This window comes from Thermobia domestica, chromosome 4 (assembly GCF_964235325.1).
Source record: "Thermobia domestica chromosome 4, izTheDome1.hap1.1, whole genome shotgun sequence".
Classification (NCBI taxonomy): domain Eukaryota; kingdom Metazoa; phylum Arthropoda; class Insecta; order Zygentoma; family Lepismatidae; genus Thermobia; species Thermobia domestica.
Genome location: NC_137457.1, coordinates 14,499,371 through 14,525,137, shown reverse-complemented (window position 1 = coordinate 14,525,137; position 25,767 = coordinate 14,499,371). Strand labels below are relative to the sequence as shown.

The window sequence follows — 25,767 nt, the reverse complement described above, 5'->3', positions numbered from 1 at the left end:
CTAATGTAGTGTAACCAGACTGTGGCTAACTAGATTGTGTGATTCACATTTAACTAAACAATAGCCATTAGACTATTAGAAATTTAGTGTTTAAGGTCTTTACTCAGAAAGGTTCTAATGTTGACCTTTTTATTCAGAATCAGGTAAGATACACATCCTATTGAGCTTTAATGTATGTTTAGACTTGGAAATAAACCTATATAATATTTCTTATCCTTACTTATAAGTCATTTGTATTAAGAAAAGACACATAAGGTAAGTTTGATATCGCATTTAATGTGTCTGATGATTTTGTAACCATATTTTAATTTTATGAATATTTTCTACTTAGTCCGGATTCGCTTCCTCTAGTGTCCGGATTCGCCCACCTCTTTCGCAATTTCCAGCGAAATGGCATCTTCTCTTCTGCTCAATGCCATTATTAAGAGCAACAGGCTAGCACTTTATTACCATGTGTTATATGTAGACTAAACTCCAAAGAATATTTGGCGTGGGAGACCCGGGTTCGATTCCCGGCGGGAGCTCATGTGGTTCGGATTCCACGTTAATCAGTAGGTCCACGTCTCATATAGCCTCGCTGCTGAAAAAGACGCTAAACTAAAATCAACAACCAAAGAATATTTGACCAGAACATAGTGGCTCTCTCCGCTGAATTAAGATGGCTACAATACAAAATATCTGAACTGTCCGGACTCGCCCCCCTTTCTCTATACAATTGAATTGATTTATACACCACACGTCTTATCTGATTTAATTAAATTCAGTCAATCCAACATTTGGTTTCATTTTTATTTTAATTTAAGGTATCTATCTCGCTGCTCCAGGAGAGCAATAACGCAAAATTTCTACCAGTTAAATTCTACCGTTATCCGATTCAATTATCAAACATTTTTCTGAAAATATTTCGCAGGCAAATCATTTATTCTCAAATAACAAGCCAGGCAATCGAACGGTCTCTAAACATCCTATTCAATACTAGCGCAAATTTTAATAACAAAGAATTTAATTTAGATAACAAAACGCCCTAAGTAAATTTTTATTAACTACTCTCTTAATAGGGCCTATCGAACAATCAGAAACTTATTTCAATGGGACTAACAGCAAATTCTATGGACACCTTTTAACTATCGGAAGGATATAGGAAAATGAATCCAAAGAAGACCAATTAAAAATTAAATTAAAATGTACTTACCAAATTTTACAGCTGGGCTTAAGGATCCGCTTCTTCTGCACTGGACACCTCTTGGTACTGCCCAAATGGATTTAAACAACCACTTCAAAGAAATTAGTCCACTAACAATCAAATATACTCGAATTAAACTTTGCAGAAACCATTTAAATTGCCAAAACTCATTAGGCGAACAAGAAAGCAAAAATAACGGCGAATATTTTTTTACATGTAATTCCATTCTTCAACCGGAAAATCGGTACATATTAAATTCTAACTGCAATTTGATCTTTTCAGTTCTAATCTTAGATTTCAACTCAACTTTATTACCGCGAGCTGCTCGCAACGAAAACAAGAGACACGTCACTATGACGTCACGCGGCTGCGATCTAGAAGCAGGAGAATTTGAACTTACAACTCTTGCTTCTTACAATAGCTAGTTGAAGGAAAAAAATATTTTTTCACATTGTAATAATTATCACAATACAAACAATGCTATTTTTATTCATTTTACGTTCTTTGTTTTTCTTTTTTTGTAAAGTTCTATTCATCTTTACTTTTATTAATACTTCATAATAGTCTTTTTTATTTAGTTTCTTTTTAATTTTTTAGTTGTTCTTTTCCTCCATCCATTCTTCAGCCGAACCATTAGCAACATGCACAGTCAGTCCAAATTCCAGTGGCGTATCCTATACTTGCGGTACCCTTGCCACAAGTTGGAGTAATCAACACTGGATTGGAAGAGGTTGTGCATCTTCGACAGCTCCCTTTGCCTGGTCTTCAAGAAGTCCCGATCTGACGACACCAGACAATGCTCTTCTGGGGTTTCATAAAGCAATAAGTAAGAAACACTCGATAGCACACAACGCAGGAATTACGAACAGCTGTGGAACACGCCTTTACCCTCGTGACTCCCGAGTATCTCCGCAAAACATCTACGAGAAGTTGTCGCAGAATTGGGTTGTGTTACAACATGGATGGTAATCATACCGATGTTTATGACTCTTAAGACTCCTAAGACTTCAAGGTAACTGTGTACAGACATTCTACCAGAACTAACACTATACTGTTGAAACTAAAGGGGGTTACGCTCACTTCCGGGCCACCCTGTTTAAACAACTTAACCACATCTTCAACCCTTCTCATATGGAAACACTCCTGCTTTTGACCCATAGTAAGTACATATTTGTTGCTTATATTAAGTGTTTGGGTACAAAACCTCGTGGCCAGAACCTCGCGGCGACAACCTCGCGGACCATAATCTCGCCTCTCAAAGCCTCGCGGCCCAAAATCTCGCCGGGCAGAAACCTCGCCTGGCTAAAACCTCACCGCCCAAAACTTCGCGGGACAAAATCTCGCCTGGCCAAAACCTCGTCGCCCAAAACGTCGCGGGCCAAAATCTCGCCGGGCCAAAACCTCGTCTTCCAAACCCTCGCGCCCCAAAATATCGCCTGACCAAAATGTAAATGTTCCAACAGATGATAAGGATGACGGTATAAAAGACGCTGTTTCAGAAGAAGTATCACGGATATTTGACCAAGTCCCGGGATATCATATGAAAATTCTATTTGTGTATTAGAGGATTTCAATGTGAAGGTAGGGCGACAGGATGTTTTTAAACTGGTTATAGGGAAAGAAAGTCTGCATAAGGAAAGTAATGACAACTAACGGGGTTAGTTTCGTGAAGTTTGGAACATCCTAAAACTTAAAATTTTTAACAAAAATCTAATAATATTTATGAAAGTATGAAATAATATATGAGTTTTTACGATGTCGATTGATTATGCCCTATAGGTTAAAGGAGACGTAGATGACCAGAATGAAGGAAATGATCGAATAAAGAAAGTGGGAGGAAACGGGAATAACCCGAGAAAGCCCACGCACACGACGTTTTGTATCTTCTTCTTCTTCTTCTTCTTCTTCTTATTATTATTATTATTATTATTATTATTATTATTTGTAATGTGAAATTGAATATTAAGAAACTCATTGGGTAAATTTTAAAGAAAAGTTTCATTCGCGGCGAGGTTTTAGCCACGCGATGTTTCGGGTGGCGAGGTTTTGGCCCAGCGAGATTTTGGGCGGCGAGGTTTTGGCCCGGCGAGATTTTGTCCCGCGAGATTTTGGGCGGCGAGGTTTTGGCCACGCGAGGTTTTGGGCGGCGAGGTTGTGGCCACGCGAGGTTTTGGCCCGGCGAGATTTTGGCCCGCGAGGTTTTGGCCGGCGAGATTTTGGGCGGCGATGTTTCGGCCCCGAGATTTTGTCCGTATCCCATATTAAGTGTCTGATTTCCTATCGTTTGTCATACATTATTTTAGCATCCTGCTATGTGAAATCTATATAGTACATGGTAACGTTTTCTGTTATATTTTTAGTATTTTGTTGATGTTTGAGGCCATATTTTATTTAAATGGATTTTCGGTTGTATGCCCTGCTTAGAGATTAGAAATTCGAATAAAATATTTATATAGTATAATTATTGATAGTTTCTTGTATTTAAACAATATTGTAGATTTCAAAGTCTAATGAATAGGTTATACATTTTCAACCAAAATGATACAGTAAAATCATTATATAATCTAACATTACAGGGAAATAAGGTACTCAAAATAAATAGACAATATACGCAAGTTTGCGTAAGATTATTGTAATCTATTTATATTGTAGTTAGAGAATTTCAAAAATATGCAACACAGGTATTAAGGGGAAAACATTATCATATATATAATATATAATTTTGAAACAAGTTTTAAACAAACATAAATAATACTTCTCACAATCTGGTTTGTAATTAATATCATTTGAGATAATAAAGGTATATACTTTGTATATATCAGAAAAAGACATTTTAATTTCAATGTATTATTAACGTAAAATATTCCATACATGATGCCACAACATAATGATTCAGTAATGTACAAGTTCAGTTTCCGAAGACATGTTTTAATAGGAATATATTTTTATATAAATAAGAATATAATTTAGTTTTCTTCATTACTATAATGCTCAATAAAACTAAAAGAAATCAATAATAGTTTAATTAGATGTAAAATATCCTTGGTACTTTACAATCCAGAGTATGAAAAAGTGTTACAATATTTTGTTTCTCTGACACCTTAATATAGTCGTAATAAGAAAACAAATTAAATTTTCAGAACTACTTAAATATCAGAAATTAATTGTGAACTTTAATTACAAGAGAAGATATTCCTTAACTAGTATAATAATTTTTAAACAACAAAAATATAGTTAATCCATAAATAAATATTTGGTCATTTACGAATGTTGAGGACTATATATTTTTTTTTTGCAGTATGTTCCTTGTACTCTTTCCTTTTTATATTCCATATTAAAACCAATGAAATCGTGAGTATTAGGCCTATTGTTTTGCATGGAAACCCATTTGTATATTGTAGTGAAGAAAATTATATTTATATTACATATGTGCGGTAAATAATTTTTGTATAAAGAAAAAACAGTTATCTCTAAGACTACCATTAACAAGTTTACGACTTCTGTCGTATATCGTATATTTTACTGTAAATTAGAAGAGCGAGTAAGGATTTATATTTATAGCACAGTGGGTATCAAAAGAAAGTCTGCTCTCCTGCTAATTCGGATATTTCAAAAATAAAGCGAAACAAATGAAAATATTATAAAAGTAAGATGGAAGAGTTTCAAAGACAGAACAATATTCTATAAGTAACAAAGAAACCATAAATATTTTTTTCTCTTTTATAAAAATGCTGCATAACAGAACGTAAATGTTCAACATACTCATCAGATATTGGCATAACTAATTGATTGTTTTGATTTTTTTAAATTTTGAAAGTAGACATATCTAAAAATTCTGAAACATCTGTCTTGGAAAATTCCAAAAAAAAAGTGTATGTTGAATAATGTAATAGTTTTCTCATAATTTATACACATTATGCATGCATGCATGTCGTTATTAAATATTTTGCCGCAAATACGATTCCAATCTATTGTTATCAACTGTGACCCAAGTATCTGCTATGAGTCGGTATGGTACACCGCTACCATATTAAGATTGAAGAAAAAGGCACAGCAGTTGTAAAAGTAAAATAAATGAATTATACTACATTAAATGTAATACCGATGTGTAAATTCGTTCATAATTGGTACTGTACTATATGAATTGCAAAAATAGTTTTTAATAAACTGCACTTATTCTTATGTGTTTTGTTTTACGCTTTATTATATAGGTACTGATTTATTTTCAAGGCCTATTGGTTATAAATAAAATAGAGTTCTACTCCATTAAAGCTTAACTTTTGGTTGTTTCAATTCCCATCGTAACTATTGCAGACTGTTAACTGAAGTACTTATGCTATTTATATTTACATATTTAGCTCTTTGTCTGATATGAAGATATATTTTTACTTTTCTAAAAATGAACTGGAATTTTAACGTGTTATTTTTCTGACTTCTTCTTCAAGACATGTTTAACATTCCTTGATATTACCAAGTGAATTTATATATAATAAATTTATATTTATTTATATATATATATAAATTTATTATTACTTAATTTTAATTGAGTTACTAACTATTACAATTATTTCTAATGCAAGTTAATTTTCAAAAAGGAAGAGACATTTACTAAAACGCGACAAAGAACTCATTAATATTACACTATTAAACTTTCGTTATGGTTCAAGGAAATCAGAGATAATAATCTCACATATAAGTCAATGTCTTAAACTGAAGATAGCGAAGATATTTAACTACCTTAAGGTAATCTCCTAAATGTTTTTTTGTGTATCTTTGCAATGTAGAGCTATCGGCGAAATTGTAGTAGATCTGAAGAATAAGTTTAACAATTTTTGAAGTATTTTATAATTAAAATTTCTCCATATTTAAAAAGGTATTCATTTACATATTATTAGACATCAGAATCAGGTATATTGTAAAGTACTAATATTGTAAATACATTTACTTCGGAATGTGTTTAGACAACGTTGTATACTGAGTGTAATTGAAAGAAACAGTTATTGTTTCAAACAGTATTTCGTATTGAGGATAAGTTAAATAAAACTACCTGTATAAAAACTATTATGAGCGTTTTGTTTGAATTTGTTTAAGTTCTATTTCGGAAGTCTATGTAAATTGAAGAAACATTAAATTTTGTATGCTAGATATCAAACAAGACTCCTTTCCTTTATGTGAATTTTAACTGAACTACTAATAGAAAACATAGTTATCGTTGTATACTTATTAAAACGTTAGGTATACCTTCATTAACTGAGATTTTGTATTAACCATAAAATCGGTTTGATTTCCTAGGCCGTGTGTACATTCTAGCAGTTGGATCTTCAATTTCATTTTTTCTCTTATAGGAAGAGGTAACCTTGCCCCTGGAAGCAGAAACTAGTCTTGATGTTTTTTGCAAATTCTTATTCCAGTTAGCAGAAGCAACTGGATAAGCTGGAACTCTATAATCCTCCAGATCGTTGTTATAATACTCGACGTAGTTTTGAGATATAGGAACGTATCCTTGATATTCGTAATATTCGTCGTAATATTCAAATGGTGGTTTACGTCTTGGTGACACAGGAGCAGAATACCCTGAAAAATACTTGGAATTACTTTACTAGGAAAATACTAGGAAAACATCAGATGATTTTTACAATTTTCCAAAACGTAAGTTACATGTTGAATGTGTGCAAATCTTATAAATATGTATGTAGCTTTCAGAGACAAACAACACTGAATTCAATATGGTATTAAAGGTATATTTTACATATATGATACACAAATAATGGCAATGAAAGACTGATAACGTACCACCGTAAATATTCGTCTTTCTATTTTCTATACAAAATATGAAAAGTAAAAGTTGCATTTTCACAGGGCAGCATACAAGACAAAATGTATACTACGTCAATACTTTGCATTAAAACTTGGGTAGTGACTCGGAAACACAATCAAAATCAACACATAATGAAAACGTGAGGCCTTTTCAAAATTTAGATCAACATTTTGAGTGCTACGAAACATACGATGAGCGAACCCATAAGTTAAAACGAACCCAGACCAAATTGACGAATATAAACAAAATTTATTTGACAGAAACATAATCTTTAAATCTTGTATAAATGAAGAAATCGAAACCTTAAATTCGTACGATGCGTAGGACTTGTAGGGAAAAAAAAGGAAGGAAGCATATAAAGTGTTTCTGGATATTAAAGGCATCTACAGTCTAAGCCCATCGCGCATGATGGATGACGTACCTCGGCGAACAGACTATCTGGAGAATTGCGGAAGGAAGAAATAAATGTTGAAAGGAGGGGGCGACAGAAAGCTACCGTGTTAGGTAAAATCCCGTACGTGCCCAATATGAATGAAAAAAAAAACAGGAAAAAACTCACGAACACTGACCTCAAAAATACTGTTATACCTTCCTGACCAAGTGTACGTAAGATTTGTGACTTATGTAAGATTTGTCATGAAAAAATTCATAACAAAAACATATTTTCATGTAAAGGACAGATTTCGTGTTGCACAGTGCTATCGGCTTTATCAACCAACTTATTGCGTGATTCTCAGCTATTGCCAATTGGGTACGTAACTGAAGGAAATAAAGCCAAATTGATCTATCAATGAATTTTTGCAGTAACTCTCATTACCAAAGTCTGTAGATTGTTAGTGTTTTACGAAACAAAGTGTCGAAACATTGGAGATATACAATCGATACCTGTTATTGTTAAATAAAATCGTATGCATGAGAATTAAACGACATCGCAGTTGAAATAAGAATTGAAGCTTTGGAAGAAGACGTTGAAGAAGGAACTTTGGAAGAAAATGTATACAAAACTACTAATTAACCCAGTCAACCAGCCAATCACAACGAAATCCATATTTTGACGCTGATTGGACATCGCTATTGACCAACCAAATTCCGCCCCTTTCTTGCCAACATGCATGTAATACGGGCTTTTGTTTTAGGTCTCTCGTACTTTATCCTGAGAACGAGAACAATGTTGCAGGATATCCAAACTTCGGAAGACGTAGAATTCACCTGGCGGATTGCCCGAGAACAACTATATTCGCATCATAGTTTTTTGAGAAATAGGAGAAAACAAGTATGAAGTAAAGCTCTCGGGTCTCAGACATTGCAGAAAGTTGTCACACGTAGAGCCACGAAGGCTTATCATTGTTGTTGCATTGCACAAGTCTCCCCCCAGGGCTTCTCTGGCATAAAACTTTTCTCGATTACAGAGGATTCTTTTTAAAACTAAAGTGACGAAATTATGTCAAACGAGAACTATGCTACATATTGAGATAAAACTGATATATAAATGTACTCTTATCCAACTCTTTATTATTACACTAGCAAAGTTACAGCAAAATTGCATAGTTAATGACATGCATCTTAGTATTATTATTATCTCTTAAATTTTAATTCTTTTTTACCGTAAATGTTCTAGAAGGAGAAGACAGAAGGTGTGTTCAAAACGTATCGAAGCTTGTTTTTTCCCGCGTAAAGCAATAAAGCACTGGAGACTTCATTCAGTGTAGATATAGAGGGAGCACTCATGCGCGGTCGGGAAGTTTTCCCCGCCCGCAGATAGCGCTAGTCGCTGGCTGTCTGCCAGCGAATGAAGACGTGTTGTGAGCGATTTTCGGATTTCAGTTTTTTTGTAAAATGACAGAAAAACTTCAGTACCAATACTGCATCAAATTTGGAAATGATACTCAAACGGAAACCATTCAATCGGATCAGTACATTCAATTTTAAACGAGAATTTAGTTACACACTAATTATTTGCTGAACAAAACTAAATATTTTCATTAAAAATTAAACATTTGTTACAGTTTTACCAATCTAACGAGAATTTAGGCATGAGGAGAATGCTTGCGAAGTTTGATTCAGGCTTTCATCGCCAAACACAACATTTCTGTGTGTCGTCAGGATCTCTACTCACCCCACCTGGCTCCGTGTGGCTTTCCGTTATTTCTCAAGCTGAAAATGTTACTAGAAGGGACCCGATTTGAGTCAAGCGAAGACTTAATGCGGAACGCAACAGCACAGTTGCCCACCACTCCAAAAAACTGTGTTCCAGAGTGTTTCCAACAGTGGCAGGAGCTCTGGGAAAAGCGTGTGTATTGCGATGAGGACTGCTTTGAAGATTAGTGTTTCGGATTTCCAAATCAATAAATGCAGTTTTAGTTTCTGAACACATCTTATAGTATTATCAGTTCATAGATCATATTAGGATAAACAAAATAACACAGTTTAGGGTAAATCATAATGATTGTTTTGCGAGAAAATACACCAAAGCAGACGTTTGAGATACTAAATGCATATCAGTTTTGTATCACTCGAACACATTGCTATTTATGCAGCAAACACTGTACGTGTAGCAAAATATAGTGCTAGCTGTTACATTGTATATATTGTTCTTTGTCATATCTTAGAAGTGACCGATATGTTCTTTTATACACAGACTGCTTTCAAATATTGCTACGCACCAAAGAAAGGGAGAAAATTGGACAGTTTCATGAAATAGTAAAAATAAGATTTGTGGGAATACAACAAGGGAAATAGCAAGAGAAAAACGTAGCGAATATATTCTCTAGAGTGGACTGTGACAGTCCTCGAGGGAATCAAGGAAATGAAATCCATAGAGACAAAAACAAGAGACGGAATTTGAAGAGTGCAAGGAAAACAAGTAAGTAGTAATCAAGAGAAACTTTGGATATGAACGAGGAAGAACACTGGAAGATGCGGTTGATATGTGTGATATTATTGAAAAAAGTACATAAGTAATATATTGTTAGATTTATTGACAGGCGAAGCAATCCGTTTAGGCTACGAATTTTGTGGGTGTTCTAAGTTATTTCAAGATGGATACATTACCTAAGGAAATTAAAGTAAATTAAGTAATCCTTCAATTTTTCCATCAAGAGTAGAGGGATCAGAAAATGACTAAGAAGTGGTTAAGAATTGAAGCGTTTGGAGGATAAATGTGTCATGTTACATTTTTTGAAATGTTGCATTCTGGTGGTTCATGCACATGCTATACGTTACTCATGCTACGTAATACATTAGTTAGTGAGTCCTCGTCTGGGTGCAGATATTTAGAAACGATGAAGGCGGTATGTTATCGGACAAAGTTGTGAAAGTAAATTTTCCCGTCATATTCAATTTGTTACATAACACCTTTATCCTCCAAACGCTTCAATTGACGTAATCCAAGCTGATCATTTATGATATAACGACATTAAGAATGGGGAGGAACGAAGAAGCTAAATGACATCAACACCATAAAATAAGAAAAAAAAAAACGATTAAGTACGCAGGGGAATAAGTGAACGTTTTAGTTACCTGTGTACATATCTTTATGGTTAACAACAGTATTGAAATACAGATAACAAATATATATATATATATATATATATATATATATATATATATATATATATATAATGGAGTATCTAAGTGTGACACCTCAGAGGGTGATTTAACTATCTTTCATTAACCCCTTTAGGATATATAGTATATTTTAATACCATGGCGTAGTATCGTCTTTGACCGCTTATTTAGGTTCTATAACAGGTATTTAAGCCGGTTTTTTATTGGTCAAGTCAAGAATGAACCAAAGAACACCCTAGATATGTTTTGAAACAGGGTGCACTTGGTGGTGCCAAGTGGGGGAGGAGGGGTGTTTTTTCTTTCTTAAGACAAATTAAACAAAAAATAAGCCTTCAGTTTTCAAGACATCATATTGAAACTTTGCATACGGATTGTGCATCCCTTTGGGTATTTATCAATTTTTTTAGATCCCTACGTGAAACCAGAGCCGAGCCCGAGGGGCGCAAGTGTTCCGAGAGGGTGATTTTTTCAGCAAAAATTCCGGTTTTTCCCTATTTTTCCGGTTTAGATGTATGATATAGACATGTGAGTGATATTGTTACAAAGATGTTATTATGCTTAGGAAAATGATGTTTGAACCATGACTCTAGGCCTAATGGTGATGACGCAGTAAATTTTAAAATATGTGTATATACACTGTATATCTACAGAGAGCCTAATTTGAGACTTTCAACATTCTTTCCGCCTTTTGTTTCCAAGATACAAGATTGAAATTTTGCACACGTATTATATACATAACAACTTACATTAAAAGAAAATCAAATCCCTACGTGAACCCAGGTCCGGGCCAGAGGGGCGCAAAAATTACGATTTTTTTCTAAAAACTCCGGTTTTTTCGATTTTCTCGTTTCCGGTGTATAATACGGACAAGCGAGTGGTACCGTTGGAAAGTATGCTCCATCCTGAAAAAAGCAAAGTAGAACCATGACCCTACGATAGAGTAAGGAAGCAGTAGCTGTTTGAGTGAAGGCTTAAAATTTACCTCAAAAAGTGGAAATCCCAAAAGGGTTAACAAAAAATCACACTTCTTAAAATTTTATAACTATATTCTCTATATATTTCACTACTTACCTCTCTTTGGTCTATTTCTATCAGGATAATAAGCGTTTGACAGCATCGTCCACGAATTTGGATTAAGTTGTTGTAGATCGTAATAGTCGTTGGGAGGAGCAGGTGACAAATCATAGTAGAATGGATCAGAATCATAGTAACCGCCATACTCAGGCTCTAGAGCAACAAAATCGGAGAGAGTATTAACGGATTTTCCACTCCATCTATCTGCAAAATATAACGTTACTGTTGTAGCAATGGGTTCTGTACCAGGGTAATGCATCCTATACATCATCAGAAATAGCAAAAATTATAATGCCAACAGAATCGCTAAAAAACGTTTGTGACGATTAAGATAAACTCATAAATGAAACATACATACTAGGATGTTTATGTACGAGGTCATTCCGAAGTTAATGCCTCCTATTTTTGTGTTGACTTTGTATGTCTGTGCCAGATGCCGTTGGTGTAGTGCTAATATTTGTACCTTCATCTTTTATTTACAGCTGATCCCGTTGTTCTGCGGTAGTTGGTGCCAGCACAAGAGTGTTCCAAAATGGAACCTGATGTGGATGTGCGTATGAAACAACGATGCGTGATTGAATTCCTCATTGCTGAAGGAATTCCACCAATTGAATTCCATCGACGCTCGGTAAAGGTTCATGGAGACGATACAATAGACACGAGCAATGTGAGACGATAGGTATGGCATTTTCAAAGTGGTAAAAAGGATGTTCATGACAAGCTACGGCCTGGTTGACCCTGCACAGCTCTCATCCCTCGCAATGAAGAGCGTCTTGATCAACTCATCCGTGCTTATCGCCGGATAACGACCAAAGAATTGAGTACAAAACTGAATGTCGGCTGTAATGCCTTGGGAAAAAATGCTGAAACATCTTGGTTATAGCAAAGTCTGGGCGAGATGGGTGCCGCAGATGCTTACAGAAGATCACAAAACTCGGCGAATGGAAATTTGTCTTGATCTACTGGATCAATACGAAGTTGAACGTGACAATTTTTAAGACTCGGAAACTGTTGTCAAAGCTGTAAGGAAGTGGTTAGCCTCAACTGGTGCCGATTTTGACAAGCGCAGCATACAGGCTCTGGGTCATCGTTGGCAAAAATGCATAACAAATGGTGGGAACTATGTGGAAAAATGACAGTTTGTAGCTGAAATATTGCTCTGTTTAGCTGTGCTGTTGTTATTTTTATATCTCCATTAGTTTCTATGAAAAGAAAATAGGAGGTATTACTTTCGGAACGACACTGGTTGTAAAGAAATCTAGCAGAATAAAGTTAGTTCTCAGATATATATAGTTGTTCATGTTTGCAGTTTTCTTCAGAAAGTTATAACATTAGGCAACTTTTAACTTATTTTTCTGTGAAACAAGATTTATGCACTTATAACGTTATAACTTTAACGCATTCACTTACGTAAGCATGGAAATATGATATAAGGTATATATTAATTTTTCACATTCATCTAATATACTTCTTACTGATTCACTGTAAATTCTTTGCATTACAAAGGGTATAAAGAACTAGGACTAAGGATTTTAGACTCAAATATGCGAACCTCAAATTATGTCAAGAAAAAAAAACATATTAATGATAAAATATAAACAAAGGTTTTCAAATTTTTCTCGTAAATAAAAGTAATTTATAGTTTAGAAAAGTGTAATATTGGGACACTTAAGTTTACTTTAATTATAATTTTATTCAACTAAAAATTTAGTATTGTTTGTAGTAGAGAGTATGTAGCTCTAACTAATGGCGATAAAGACTAATACTACTCTCTAGAACTTATCGACTTAAGGATTCTGCAATAAACTATAGCTTAGTTCAAAACAACTTTATCATACAATTTTTATTTACATATTATCAATGTGTAAGATATTTTAAGTGAGTGGTAAGGTGTGAACTTCGAAGCTAGAGTGATAGTTGCTACACATGAATCTAATTATTGTGAGACTCAAGCACTGTATAATTCAAAGATTGATCGACTATATGAATATTCCTATCCCTAGACTCTATTGGTGAGTCAGCAGTGTGTGATTACGAGTAGCATTCGGTTTTACATTTTTCACAAGTACAGATCTGAATCAGGGGTAAAACTGGACCTGAAAAGGTAGGTAGCAGCATGACGTCAAGCCGTCCGCATGTCCATCTTTGACCATTGTACTTTTTTAGGAACTGGGGGACGCTGTACATACCTTTTGGAGGTGAGGAGACGGCGTCTTCCCGTGTTCCCCTCACTTTTACCCCTGAGTGATTAAAATAGAATTCAGATCTGTATGAAATAGAGTTAAACTAACCTTTATAGCTACCCCTTCCTCGATTTCGGAACTATAAAATAATAAGGAAAGTATTTTTTTAAAATTTCCAACTCAGGAAAAATATATTTCCAATGAAGAAGAAGAATCGTAAATATATTATGTATAGAATGCTTAAATCAAAGAGTTATACGAGAGGCATGGAGATCGGCGGTAACAAGAATTCAACAATAATTTGTGCAAACTAAGGAACAGTTTCAAATATACATTATACTTATATTTTGCATCATCAAAAATAGAAATTGTCCTTAAAACTTTGTTTTTAGAATGTATTCAATTTATGTTAGATGCATTAACTTTGTTGTTGGACCAAATGTTTGATTGTGTCCAGAAAAAATGTCTTGACCGTTGCCAACTACTTAATAAATGCTTTCCAGATTGGAGATAAAACTGAAGCAGATTATTGATAACTTTTGAAATGAAGCTTAAACATATTGTGATTGATAAACAAATTATAAAACAATTTGTACGAAAATATTATAGAAAGACATACATATTTAAGACATTTGCAAGATAATGACTAAGTTATTTTATGGAAACGGATTGTTTGTTTTTAATTTTATAAAACTGCATAATTTCTAATTACGTCTTTTATATCCTAAAGGGTTTGAAGATATTGTTGTTATCTAAGGAACTAATTACATTGTTGTTTGATTGATTTAAAGATCTGCATTCATTCCAGTGCTAGTACTATACGAGAGAGGGGAGTCATGTAGACCAGTTTCGTTTTTGCTTCCTCCCATTTATATAAAAGCATGACTGTAGATTTATACAGAAGCGTTGTTTCTTAGTATGTAATGTTGCAAATATAGATTTCCTGATATTAATGTAATTATATTATAGGCCTGAAGCAGTGTTTGCAGAGACTCTAGCAAGTTTCACACCTTTGGTGTGTCGGAACACCAAGAAGTTCTTGTTTCTTCAGGGAAAGTCTGCAAATAAAATTCTCAAGTGGGAAGGTTCCACAAGTTGTCGCACAAATCTGATTGCTACGTAGAACATCTGATAGAGTATCATAAGAATTGAAAATGAGCAAAATTTAAGATGCTATGGACCAGAAGGATAAGAGCTACGTGGCTTCAAAATTTGTAAATCCAAAAAAATATATCATAGAATTATGTACGTTTAAAGTAAATATGTTGAGAATCGTTAAAGCAATTAAAACAAAAGTTGCACAATATAATGAGAACAAAATGCCCTATCGAAAACCATAAAAAGTGTTGACATAGGTAAAGCAGTCTTCCAAACTCAGCATAAAAATATTTTTTTTTGAAATAGCACTATATGTAAGTGTGCACAGATTTAAAATGCACTATTATCACTAAACATAACAGTGAAGTGTAGTGGTATAGTGTTGCACACTGTCGGAGCTACGTGTGCTGAAAATGTTCAATGGAGAAGTCAAAGGAATCAATGGAATCGATGAACTAGCAAGTAGCCTCTATTAGATCTGCAGTCATGTAAGTGAAAACTTATGTAAGCCTACAGACTTGGCCTTGCAGGTTTGAGTAAGGCTATTAGAAGTCTACCATAGTGTTAGGGGCGGTTTACAATGTTCGAATTCTCATATCTGTTACCGCAGGTTTTCATTGTGTACAAGATTAATTAAAAAAAACTGAAACGATGCACAAGAAGTGTCTAGCGCCTAACTTAATCTTCCTGTTGCGTTACCAGTTCATAGATTGGATCATCATCGGGACAAAAAGTGGATGTCCTATATAACGCCAGAAAAGAAGGAAAAATCCAACCCGATGGCTACAAAATGGTTTGCTTATCATGTCAAAATTCAAACAAATATTATCTGGTAGATTAGTGTTGTCTGGCAGGGTATTCTTTACACACAACTTTTTTACTTCTTTGCAGCATTCTTTGACACATACAAACAAAAAAAGTTGTTCCATGATACCATAAATCCCTCAACAAGGATAGTTCTTATATTGAAGAGTAAATTATTCATTATTAACTGCATAATAACAAAATCATTTGCCTCTGATGTTTGTAACTCATTTTGCTGTCCTTCAGTTGTCACGCTCTACACGCGTCTCGTTTATGAGATAATAATACCTAAATTTACTTAAAAGTAATAGTTTAGAATCCTTACCATCACGCATATACATTCTACCATTGCGTCTCTTGTTTCTTCTCCTATTTCCCCTTCTGTTGTTTTTTCTGTTGTTTTTTCTGGAGCTGGTGGCGACGACAGTCTGTGTCCCTCCATCAGGAGATGTGAAGTTGTTCACCTTAACATTTTTATTGTCCCCAGTAACAATAATTTGTTGATCCCCATCATTCGATCCGTCAGAAGATACAGCAACACCTCCACCGTCTCCACCAGAAATTGCAACAGCACTTCCACCGCCTCCTCCTTTAGGATTTTTGTTTACTGTAGTTGTGGTTGACTTGCCTTTCTTCTTCTTCTGGGTAACGGCAGTGCTTCCACCGGGACCGTGACTGGCAGCTGCAGCAACTCCATCCGTGTTACCCGTATTAGAGATACCGCTAGTTAAAGAGTTAAAGAAGCTTTGAAAATCTGGCATATTAAAGAAACGACCACCAAAAGGAATAGGTTGAGGGACGATTGGGGGTTCCATGAGCTCACGACTTGGCGGCATATTCACTGGTTTGTATCTTGGTCGTCGAGGAAAATGTGGAAGACCATACCCTGGATTCATGCTTGTACCCTTTCCAAACATAGTGGTCGTTGGGGGAATTAATCTAGTGTATTGATAAGGTTCAATATATGCTTTCATCTGTTTGCGAAATGGGAATATTGGTCGTTTATTTCCGAGCATTGGATATCCTTTATTTCTTCTATATTTGAACCTAGATGGAGGGCTTCTTGATCTTCGCAAATAGTTTGAAGTCCCAAAATTTGGATTATAACCATTTCCCAGTCCAGGCAGAACTTGTTTGGTATTTCCAGAAATTAAGATAATTTGATTGGGTCTTCCAGGGTTTGATACTGTGTTTGGATAAAACTGTTCGTTTCCATTAAGATACAAGGTTGTTGGTGCTGATTCAGGAATACTTCGCCTGGAGCGTCTTGTTCTTATCGTGAATTTTGAGCTTTTATCTTCATTATCGATTGAGTTTAATAAAACTATTTGGTCTTGGGCGAATGATGGTTTTCCTACGAGGAAATTTTCATTACTAGTATCATTTCCTGTATTTTCAGGTTTTCCATTTTTGTTCTTTGTTAAAAGATCCAAAAGCATACTTCCATTTCGATGATCATCTTTGCCTGTTGGTTGCCTTTCGGTTGTTTTATCTGCAAAGAAACATAAAATATACAAATATTGAAAGGAATATGAACTTGAAAATATTGTTTGTGACAGCTGTTACAGCATATAACTTTACTATTCAAGCGAAGTATACACGATCGTCGAGATTACTTTCAATTGTAATTGATAAGCACTTGAGACACGACTATGTTTGGTTTCTCCTTAAATTGAAACTTGAAATAGTATTTTCTAGTAAGAATTTATCGTTCAATTAAATCTATAGAAATGGTTAGTGAAATTGCATCTATCTCCCGTTCCACAGTTCATTAAGTAGGAAGGTTCTTGTCCTTCAGAAATTGTTTTCCACTCATCATGTACCTTAAGAAACATGAAATTTATTCATGGTTTTTAAAAGTGGAATGGAACTAATCCTCTTAAATCATCATATGGTCACATTTTACATGTAATTAAACAAATTATAACTAAACGTCAAGCAATCCTTCTTATACCTAATACGTACGTATCAGAGTATATATATATATATATATATATATATATATATATATATATATATATTAGGGTGTCTCTTATTTAGAGTAATTTTGTGTTGCGATACGCACACCCGCTAAATGTATTCTATGTGATTGTAAACACACATTAGTGAAATAACAGCTCCCTACCACAACGTTAACCCGTGCCGACTTGACTACAAAATTATGTAATAACGTTTCCGCAATTATAATATAGTTTAGAATGTCCAACCGTTATAATGGAGAAAACAAACGAGAAATGAAACTTTGCATGAAGCAAGTATAGAAAGGAGAACGTGTGCCCCTGCATTGATGAACATCACCTGATTAACAGTGTTGCCGACACAAGAGAAGGCGTGGTTTTGTAAATCGAATGACCTAAATTGGATATCATCTTTAGAAGCAACAATGAGAATAAAGACAAAAGAGATGGTAAAGGCAGATCAATGTTGCGAACATTTCATGAAAAGACATGAAACATGCGTTAAATGCAAACGCAGTGGCGCACACAAGAAGTAAGGAACTAATGTTTTGTAGACATTTAAATAATATTGACAAGAACTGTTTTCGCTGACTCCAAGTCTAGAAGGATCCGTTGAACAGTATTGCCATCAACAGAAAATCATTTAAATGAGACTGAGTTTAGAAAAGGTACACTAACTCGGAAAAGGTCACTAGAGCAGAATGGTTTAAAACTTATAATGCAAGGCGGTAGAGCATGAGAGGGAGTATCGTGGTTATCAAGTCTATACGGGTTAATGTTCTCGAAAGGAGCTGCTATCTCACTAGTGCGTGTTTACGGTCACATAGAATACATTTAACGGGTGTGCGTATCGCAACACAAAATTATCCTAAATAATGGACACCCTAATATATATATATATATAATACAACAGTTCTTCTTTCTAATTTTTCCGTAAATAAACTGTGCATGCGCGAAGGCCATATGCCAAATATAGAAGTTGAAATTACACACTCGCGGTTTTATTTGATTCACAATAAAATTAGATAGCCATGATCATAATACTCTGTATTTTCCATTCGATGACTTGGATTCGGTCCGTTATTTGGTGCAATAAAACTTAAATTTTGACAATACGGCCAATATCTAACGTTATAAGGGGTGTGTTACAAAAGTAATGAGAATGGTAACACTGTGCGAAAACTAAAACTAACTAACTGCCTCAATTTTTACGTACAGTTAACCCTTGTTGTTGACTCCAGTTGCAATACGATTGCTGATAGTATCTCAAGCGAATTTGTGTTTCAGAGAGGCGTTCACTAACAATGGAGTTTGAATAACATGTTTTTCTCTTAGTCAAATACCACTTGAAGATTGTCATTTTTGTACTTTAGATATTATCCACAAGAGGACATCCGACGAGTTAAAAAGTTATTAACGAATAAAGGAAACAACGAATTTTTAATACAACAACTCATCTTTAGGTGCGAGTGCAATGTTACGCAAATAATAAAAATGTACATGACTGACCGAGATTTGAATCCAGGACCTTTGTCATACCGCGTGATGCGTTAAGCAATACACTGCGCTGTCTGCTCCCAGAGTAGCCATAAAATCTCTCTCTGGAAGTTGGCTACTTTCACTCAGAACGCATGAGTTCTATCACACCTACGTATTATGGTTTTATAATTCAGTGTCAAAATTCAGAACACCTCGACGGTTTATTATATTCACGAACGGAGGAAACAACGGAGTTTATAGACTTTCAGTAATGCTAAGAAGAATGAGATCAACACCTCCATTGCTGTATAGATACCCACGGGGATTAGTTTGAAGTAGATAAGTTTGATTTGTAAAAATAATAAAATTCATCGTTACAGGAAAATCAATCCTGTTAATTTCCTAACAGATTTCGTATTTAAAATTTGACACATTATTCTGCTTTGGTTACCAATGTATGTTGTTTCTATACCTCTCTTTCTAGTGCATTTCGCATTGCTTTTTTTCTTCAATTTATCTGACAACTAATACCTGGTTGATTACTCAAAAATGTATTGCAAAGAAACCTCTTCAATGTAAAAAAATAGTCCAATTGTTAAGCTCTATGTGAGTCTCTATATTCGCCATTTGTCTTAGTTTGTCTTTCTCTCTTGAACTAGCAGCAGGGCTGAATTTAGGTTTGGTAGGGCCCTAAACTACTGAAGGTAATAGGACCCTTTATATGACCAAATGAACGTAGGCAATCGGTATACAGAAATAAAGGAACTACTGAAATTTTAGGAAGCAGGCTAGCAGAAGGGGCTCCATTACTTACATCATAGGAGCCTAAAGAACACGAAGCACTGTTACTATATGTACGATTTTATTTTATTTATTGTTTTTCTTATATTTTGGAAATGTACATTCCGTTTCTCTTTAATTTTGGGGGCCCCTAAAAGAGGGGGACCTGAGCTACAGCTTGTTTAGCTTATACGCAAATCCGGCACTGATTAGCAGTTAATTTTCTCTATATCCTTTAGCATTTCGTTCAGAGAAATTACAACCTCATTTTTGTCCAGTTTATTTTCTATTTCATCTGGTTTCTTGGATTGGTGTTATTTTTAGTCTCATTTAAATTTCATAGTACTTTAAAATCAACTACTTTTGTCCTTTACTTCTATAAAATTAATACTAAAACCACTATTTGATTATTCAGAAGGCTCCTAAATGATGAAAATGTAACAACTTCTCAACTACTACCAGATAAAAGAGACTTCTTTGTAATACGCTAAAATATTTGTGTACAGTGAATGCAACTTTTGTTTACCTTCGTTTTGTTCGTCTCTTGATTTTATATTAGTTCTAATTGCCTGAAGAAAAGTATATAAACATTTCCACATTAAAAACTGACCTTTCTTCCAGCATATCAATCAAATAATATCTAACATCATTCCTTGTTACATCTATGATTTTCATATCTGTTAGTGTTGAACTGTATTTGTCAATTTGTCCTAATATTGTGTACAAATACTTCTGAATATACTTTCTCTTCTTTTATATCTTGAAGTGAATCTTTCCAGAAATGTTTGCATTGCCTGTAGACTTTTTGAAACAGTTTTGATTTCTTATAATTCATTGTACATTTTGTTACGTAATTTATGAAGTTGAATAGAAACTTTTAATAGATGTCATTGCTTTACCTTTAGAACTGTAAACAATACATACTCTGAATATTCCTCAGTATAATGGTTATTCAAATACCGTCACCAAAGCTTTGAATCATGTCATTATACAGTCTTTAACTGAATTACAGTTTTTTACGTATTTGTGTTACTATACTTACAAGTTGCTCCATTCTGAGATACTTATTTCTACTGTCCTTATCATAGTCCTGTTATTGTGAATTTTCACCTCTGTAGACGATGCTTATTTACTACTAATATTTTCTAATTTATCATACGAATTTGAATTTAATCTATAAAATTCTTTATCTTCATGCAGCCAAACACTTGAATCTGTTGCTTAGTAACCGGTTGTATAAAGCCAGGAATAACTCGTCACACATATGAAATTCGTCAGCACATTCTAAGGCAAGCAACCTTTATGTGTTCTATTGACAGATGTATAAGGAATACGGTACAGAAACTTTTTCCCCACTAAAGAAGGGGAAAAGTTTTGAGTACATTAAAACAGTATTAATTTCTGAAGAATTCTTTGTTTTCAGCATCGCTTATTGAAACATTTTAAAAATCTTTCTGTTACATATTATAATTCTGACTGCAGAGCAAAACTCGCTTAAATTCTCTGTCTTATTACGATATTTTATCTCTTATATTGATACTCAATTAAACTAATTTATTATCTGAACACTTATTCAAGGATCTACTTATCTGAACACATTAAAATTAATTTACTTCCATCATTGTGGAATATTCATGAATACTTGAAAAGGCTGGTAAAAGTCTTTCTTATGTCTTAGTCATCTACTATATTGCACAACATAGTTGAAAGAAAAACATTTTAGTAATTTACTAATAATAATGATTGTTTTTTTTGCAACAGACTAATGATGAATAGTGAAAAATAACGTGACATACTGAGGTTGTTTGAGTGAATAAGACTGATCACAAAAGCTAGCAAACTAGGTGACCTGTGATTCACAACTCTAATTATCTCTCACAACTATAACCATCTTATTGTGTTTGTTAACGGTTTTTGATTAAGTTATATACTTTTCACAATTTGTCAGACTGACGAATGATTTCTTACAATGTTGAAAAAAATAATGACTTTCCATCTGCAGATTGTTTCTGAATTTGATAGTGGATATTGCAATATAGCTAACATTGAAGTCATTGTTCGCGAAGTTGTGATTTGAAACCGTGATTTCCTTTTATTTGAATTATTGTCCTCTTAATGATAATGTCCTCAGAAAATAACTTCTAATATGCTGTTAAAATATCTTTAGCAATATTTCATTAAAATCAATGTATTATAATAAAGTATCCTTACAATTATTTATTTCAGAAATATCACATGAATATCGAAATGCTACTTTTATGTTGAATAAATATCAATTAAGGAACTACAATTATAGAAAATTCGACTTGAGTATTGAGCATATAACGTACAGGTACAAATAATTTGTCAATCCACTATAAAATTTTCCTTCCTTACTTTGAAGCGTTTGCTGGGCTCCATGGGCTGTTATGTCCTTTGTATATCCATTCAATGACCGTCCTCCTCCAAATGGAATAAAAAACCAATGTACTACCTGTTCATAAAACAATTTATATAATTCTAATTTATTTTTTAAAAATCTCTAAACGTTTACAAGATAATTTACAAGATACTTTAGTTTTCAAGGTACTTTCATACATTTATTACAAAACTGTTTTTGTATAAATTTACCTTGCCCTAACAGCTATTGTTAGGCTACTATTAATGTTATTAGATACATATGATTTGTCTTGTGAAGTCAATATCATACATACTAAAATATGAAACTTTACTATTAACTTTTCGACTAACTTGTCATCTGTACATATATTTATTTCTATTCTTCAATTTACTTGGAATAAATATTTCTTTTCAAAATTTTGATTGATTGACGTGTACAAGGGCCATTGGTTATTATGGTGCCGCTTAATATTAAAATACAATTTTGACTGCAGTGTAATAACGGGAGAGTGAGATTTCTCTATTTTTTTTTTAAAAAAAGCAGTAACTCCTACATGATTCAAGCAGACACTGAAACTACCAATAGAAGATATATTCGTTTGGTGTACTCGGCTTTCCATATCGATGTTTTTTAACTTTAATAAGAGTTTAACATTTCATTTCAGTAGATAGACTATATGAGGCGATGGCTACAACTTTAAGCATGATATTAACGACCACTCGATCCGAAGTTTGATACAAACAATCAATCGATCATGAAGCTATAGACCAGGCACAAAAATGTTATAAATCTAGTTTCTTCGTCAGGAAGGAACGTACTGTCCATCAATGTTTCGAACATTGACAAAATTTAGTTTCTGAAAATTCCCTTTTAGATAATACACAATAGAAATTTCATTTAGATAATAGGGAATTTAGAAAATTCCCTTTAGAAATTTTAGATAATAAAAATTCCCTTTTAGAAAACTCCCTTTCAAATAAAATTCCCTTTAAGATAAACTACAATTTTAAATGAGTAATTTCACTCAATTACTACGGAAATGATAAATTGAGCTCCAAAAGCGTATAGAATACAGGTACGTAAAATTTTGCACTCACATTTTTCTTACACTTTGGACTGTAGATGAAACCATGTTTTGAACTAAATACCTTTAGAGAGAAAGCCATATAAAGGTTACTCACTGTTAATACATTGTTGATTTTAAGAGCTAAGCCAGACACATCCAACGCAATATATATAGAACCTTCTTCCATTAGTAAATGCATTAACTTCAATCAGTAGCGTGGGTTTAATATGAAAGATGCCAGAGAATATTCAATGCGCCTTCAGACGTACATGGATGACGTATAAGTAGAAATATTTTATGTAGAAAATACAAATACACCATTCACCTTCACAAATTTTGGAATATCTGGATTGGGAAGTGTCACTAACCTTATAAATTGTGTTAACGCTTAGAAGTAATGGCATAATATTGGCATGGACGAAAGAAAATAGTTTGATGGCTATTCATAATTATTTACATAGATGGTCAAGTAAATTCTAAACACGTCTGTACCAAACGAGCCATTTACCTATCATCAAATTTTGAACCAAATTTTTATACATTAATAAATTGGACGAAACCTATTAAATTTCGTAAATTCATTCCTAAAAGACAAAAATAAAATAAAAACAAAACATGTATATTAAACAATATTCATATGTCAAAATTTCTATAATATGAACAAAGTTTTCAGTAAGGTAAATATGTTTTAAAGTGGATCAGATACGAAAGATTTGCTGTTTTACCTGCAGCCCGAGTAGGAGTAATTTTACGAACTTCATCCTACCATATTAAGAATTTTAAGAAAATTTTACTTCGTTGTTGAATGTTGCCATTATGTGAAAGCTAAACGCATGTAATAGATTGCAAATGATTTTGTAATTCAATTCAATTTGTTTCTATGTTTTCGTTATGAAAGGTAAACATGTAAGGTATATTTAATAAATGATAAGTACGAGAAGTATTGTTATTGGCTTTGTTTGAATTGGAGGATGTTCATTTCAAAGCAACTAGTATCTTCAGATAATAACGCTAGTCTTTTAGAAGGATTCCAACTAGTGAAACTACTCTGTGATAACTATTTTTCGCTTCCTTTAAAAAGTTTCCGTTAAGATGTTAATATCATTACGGAAATTGTTAAAATTAACCAAGAACATTTACACCAAACCTATAATACAGTGTTTATTACTTTCTTACTTTAATATATATATGAAATAGTAATATTCTATCGTTTAAATAACCTTCATTGTCTAATGTGTTGATTTGCATAAGGGCTCATGACTTTTATTATACATTTAGTAACTATTACCTGACCAGCGAACGAGTGCGGGCGGCCGGTTTTGGAACTAAAATGCAAGCAGCAGTGTTTCTAACCGGATTACTTGTAATCAATCTATCACAGTTCATTTTGTCCTGTTAATAATAAACCACTTTATGTATATGCTTAAGTCTGGGGCAGATCCAGAGGGTGGGGCGATCGGGGCGATTTCCCCATCCAGAATAGGATATTTTTTATTTTAAAAATAAAACTTAAGAATTTTCTCCTTTGTATAATAAATGTAAAATAAAACCTAAGGCCTTACTTTTTTGTTTTACGTTGCAGAAGTCAAATAAAGCAATAAATTGCAAGAAATTACCTACATTGGCGTTCTTGCCAAAAAAAAAAAAAAAAAAAAAAAAATCCACCTTCGAAATCGTAGGTGGCCATATCTGTTCTAGAAATTGCAGACAATAGCTATTTCTCCTTTTATAAAGTTGTTTTACTTTTTTTTCCAATACACTGTTACCTTGATTTGACTTCGAACGACCGCTCCCCCAAACATCCAGCCTGGATCCGCCCCTGGCTCAAGTGAAGACAAACAGTTTCAAAAGTTATTGAAGTTATTTGCAGAACATCTTAAGTAAGAAGCAAAAAAAAAAAAAAAAAAAAAAAAAAACCTCCATATTAACTTGCGAACAAACTAGCGAGCAGCGTTTTACAGGTTGCTCCTATTTTATAATGACATCGAATAACACGTAATCAATTTTTATAAAATCTGCTTAATAAACGGCAGTAGCTCACTGAATTGTCAATTGTGCTACGTTGTTTTTAAATTGGTAATTTCCACTCATATATCAGTATAGAACAAAATCTATATTTTCTCTTTCCCGTGGCTCATAATAAATATCGCTTGAGCCACAATATATATATAAAAGAACATTAAAACGTAAATATTATTTATTTATTTTACATTCGTTTAGTATTCACGATACAAACTTTTAATTCCTTCAACATCAATTGTTCTGAGGACTTCCTAATCTTCTACCTATCATCTTTCTTTTTATTTCAAGACTGTCACTAAGAAAAAAAAATAATAAATTACAATTTCCTTTTCTTCCTTTTTCTGTATACAAAATC

The 25,767-nt window shown here is 33.6% G+C and overlaps 1 protein-coding gene across 1 annotated transcript; it reads right to left on the bottom strand.

Moving 5' to 3' along the window:
* Positions 1–3,799: 3,799 nt before the first annotated feature.
* On the bottom strand, positions 3,800–24,241 carry LOC145683735 (uncharacterized). Its single transcript, XM_081755258.1, has 5 exons — positions 24,116–24,241; positions 22,321–22,417; positions 16,053–17,219; positions 11,640–11,846; positions 3,800–6,757 (listed from the first exon to the last, which is right to left on the bottom strand). The coding sequence occupies exons 1-5, from the start codon at positions 24,149–24,151 to the stop codon at positions 6,447–6,449; spliced, it is 1,818 nt and encodes a 605-aa protein (XP_081611384.1). The 5' UTR covers positions 24,152–24,241; the 3' UTR covers positions 3,800–6,446.
* Positions 24,242–25,767: the final 1,526 nt, after the last annotated feature.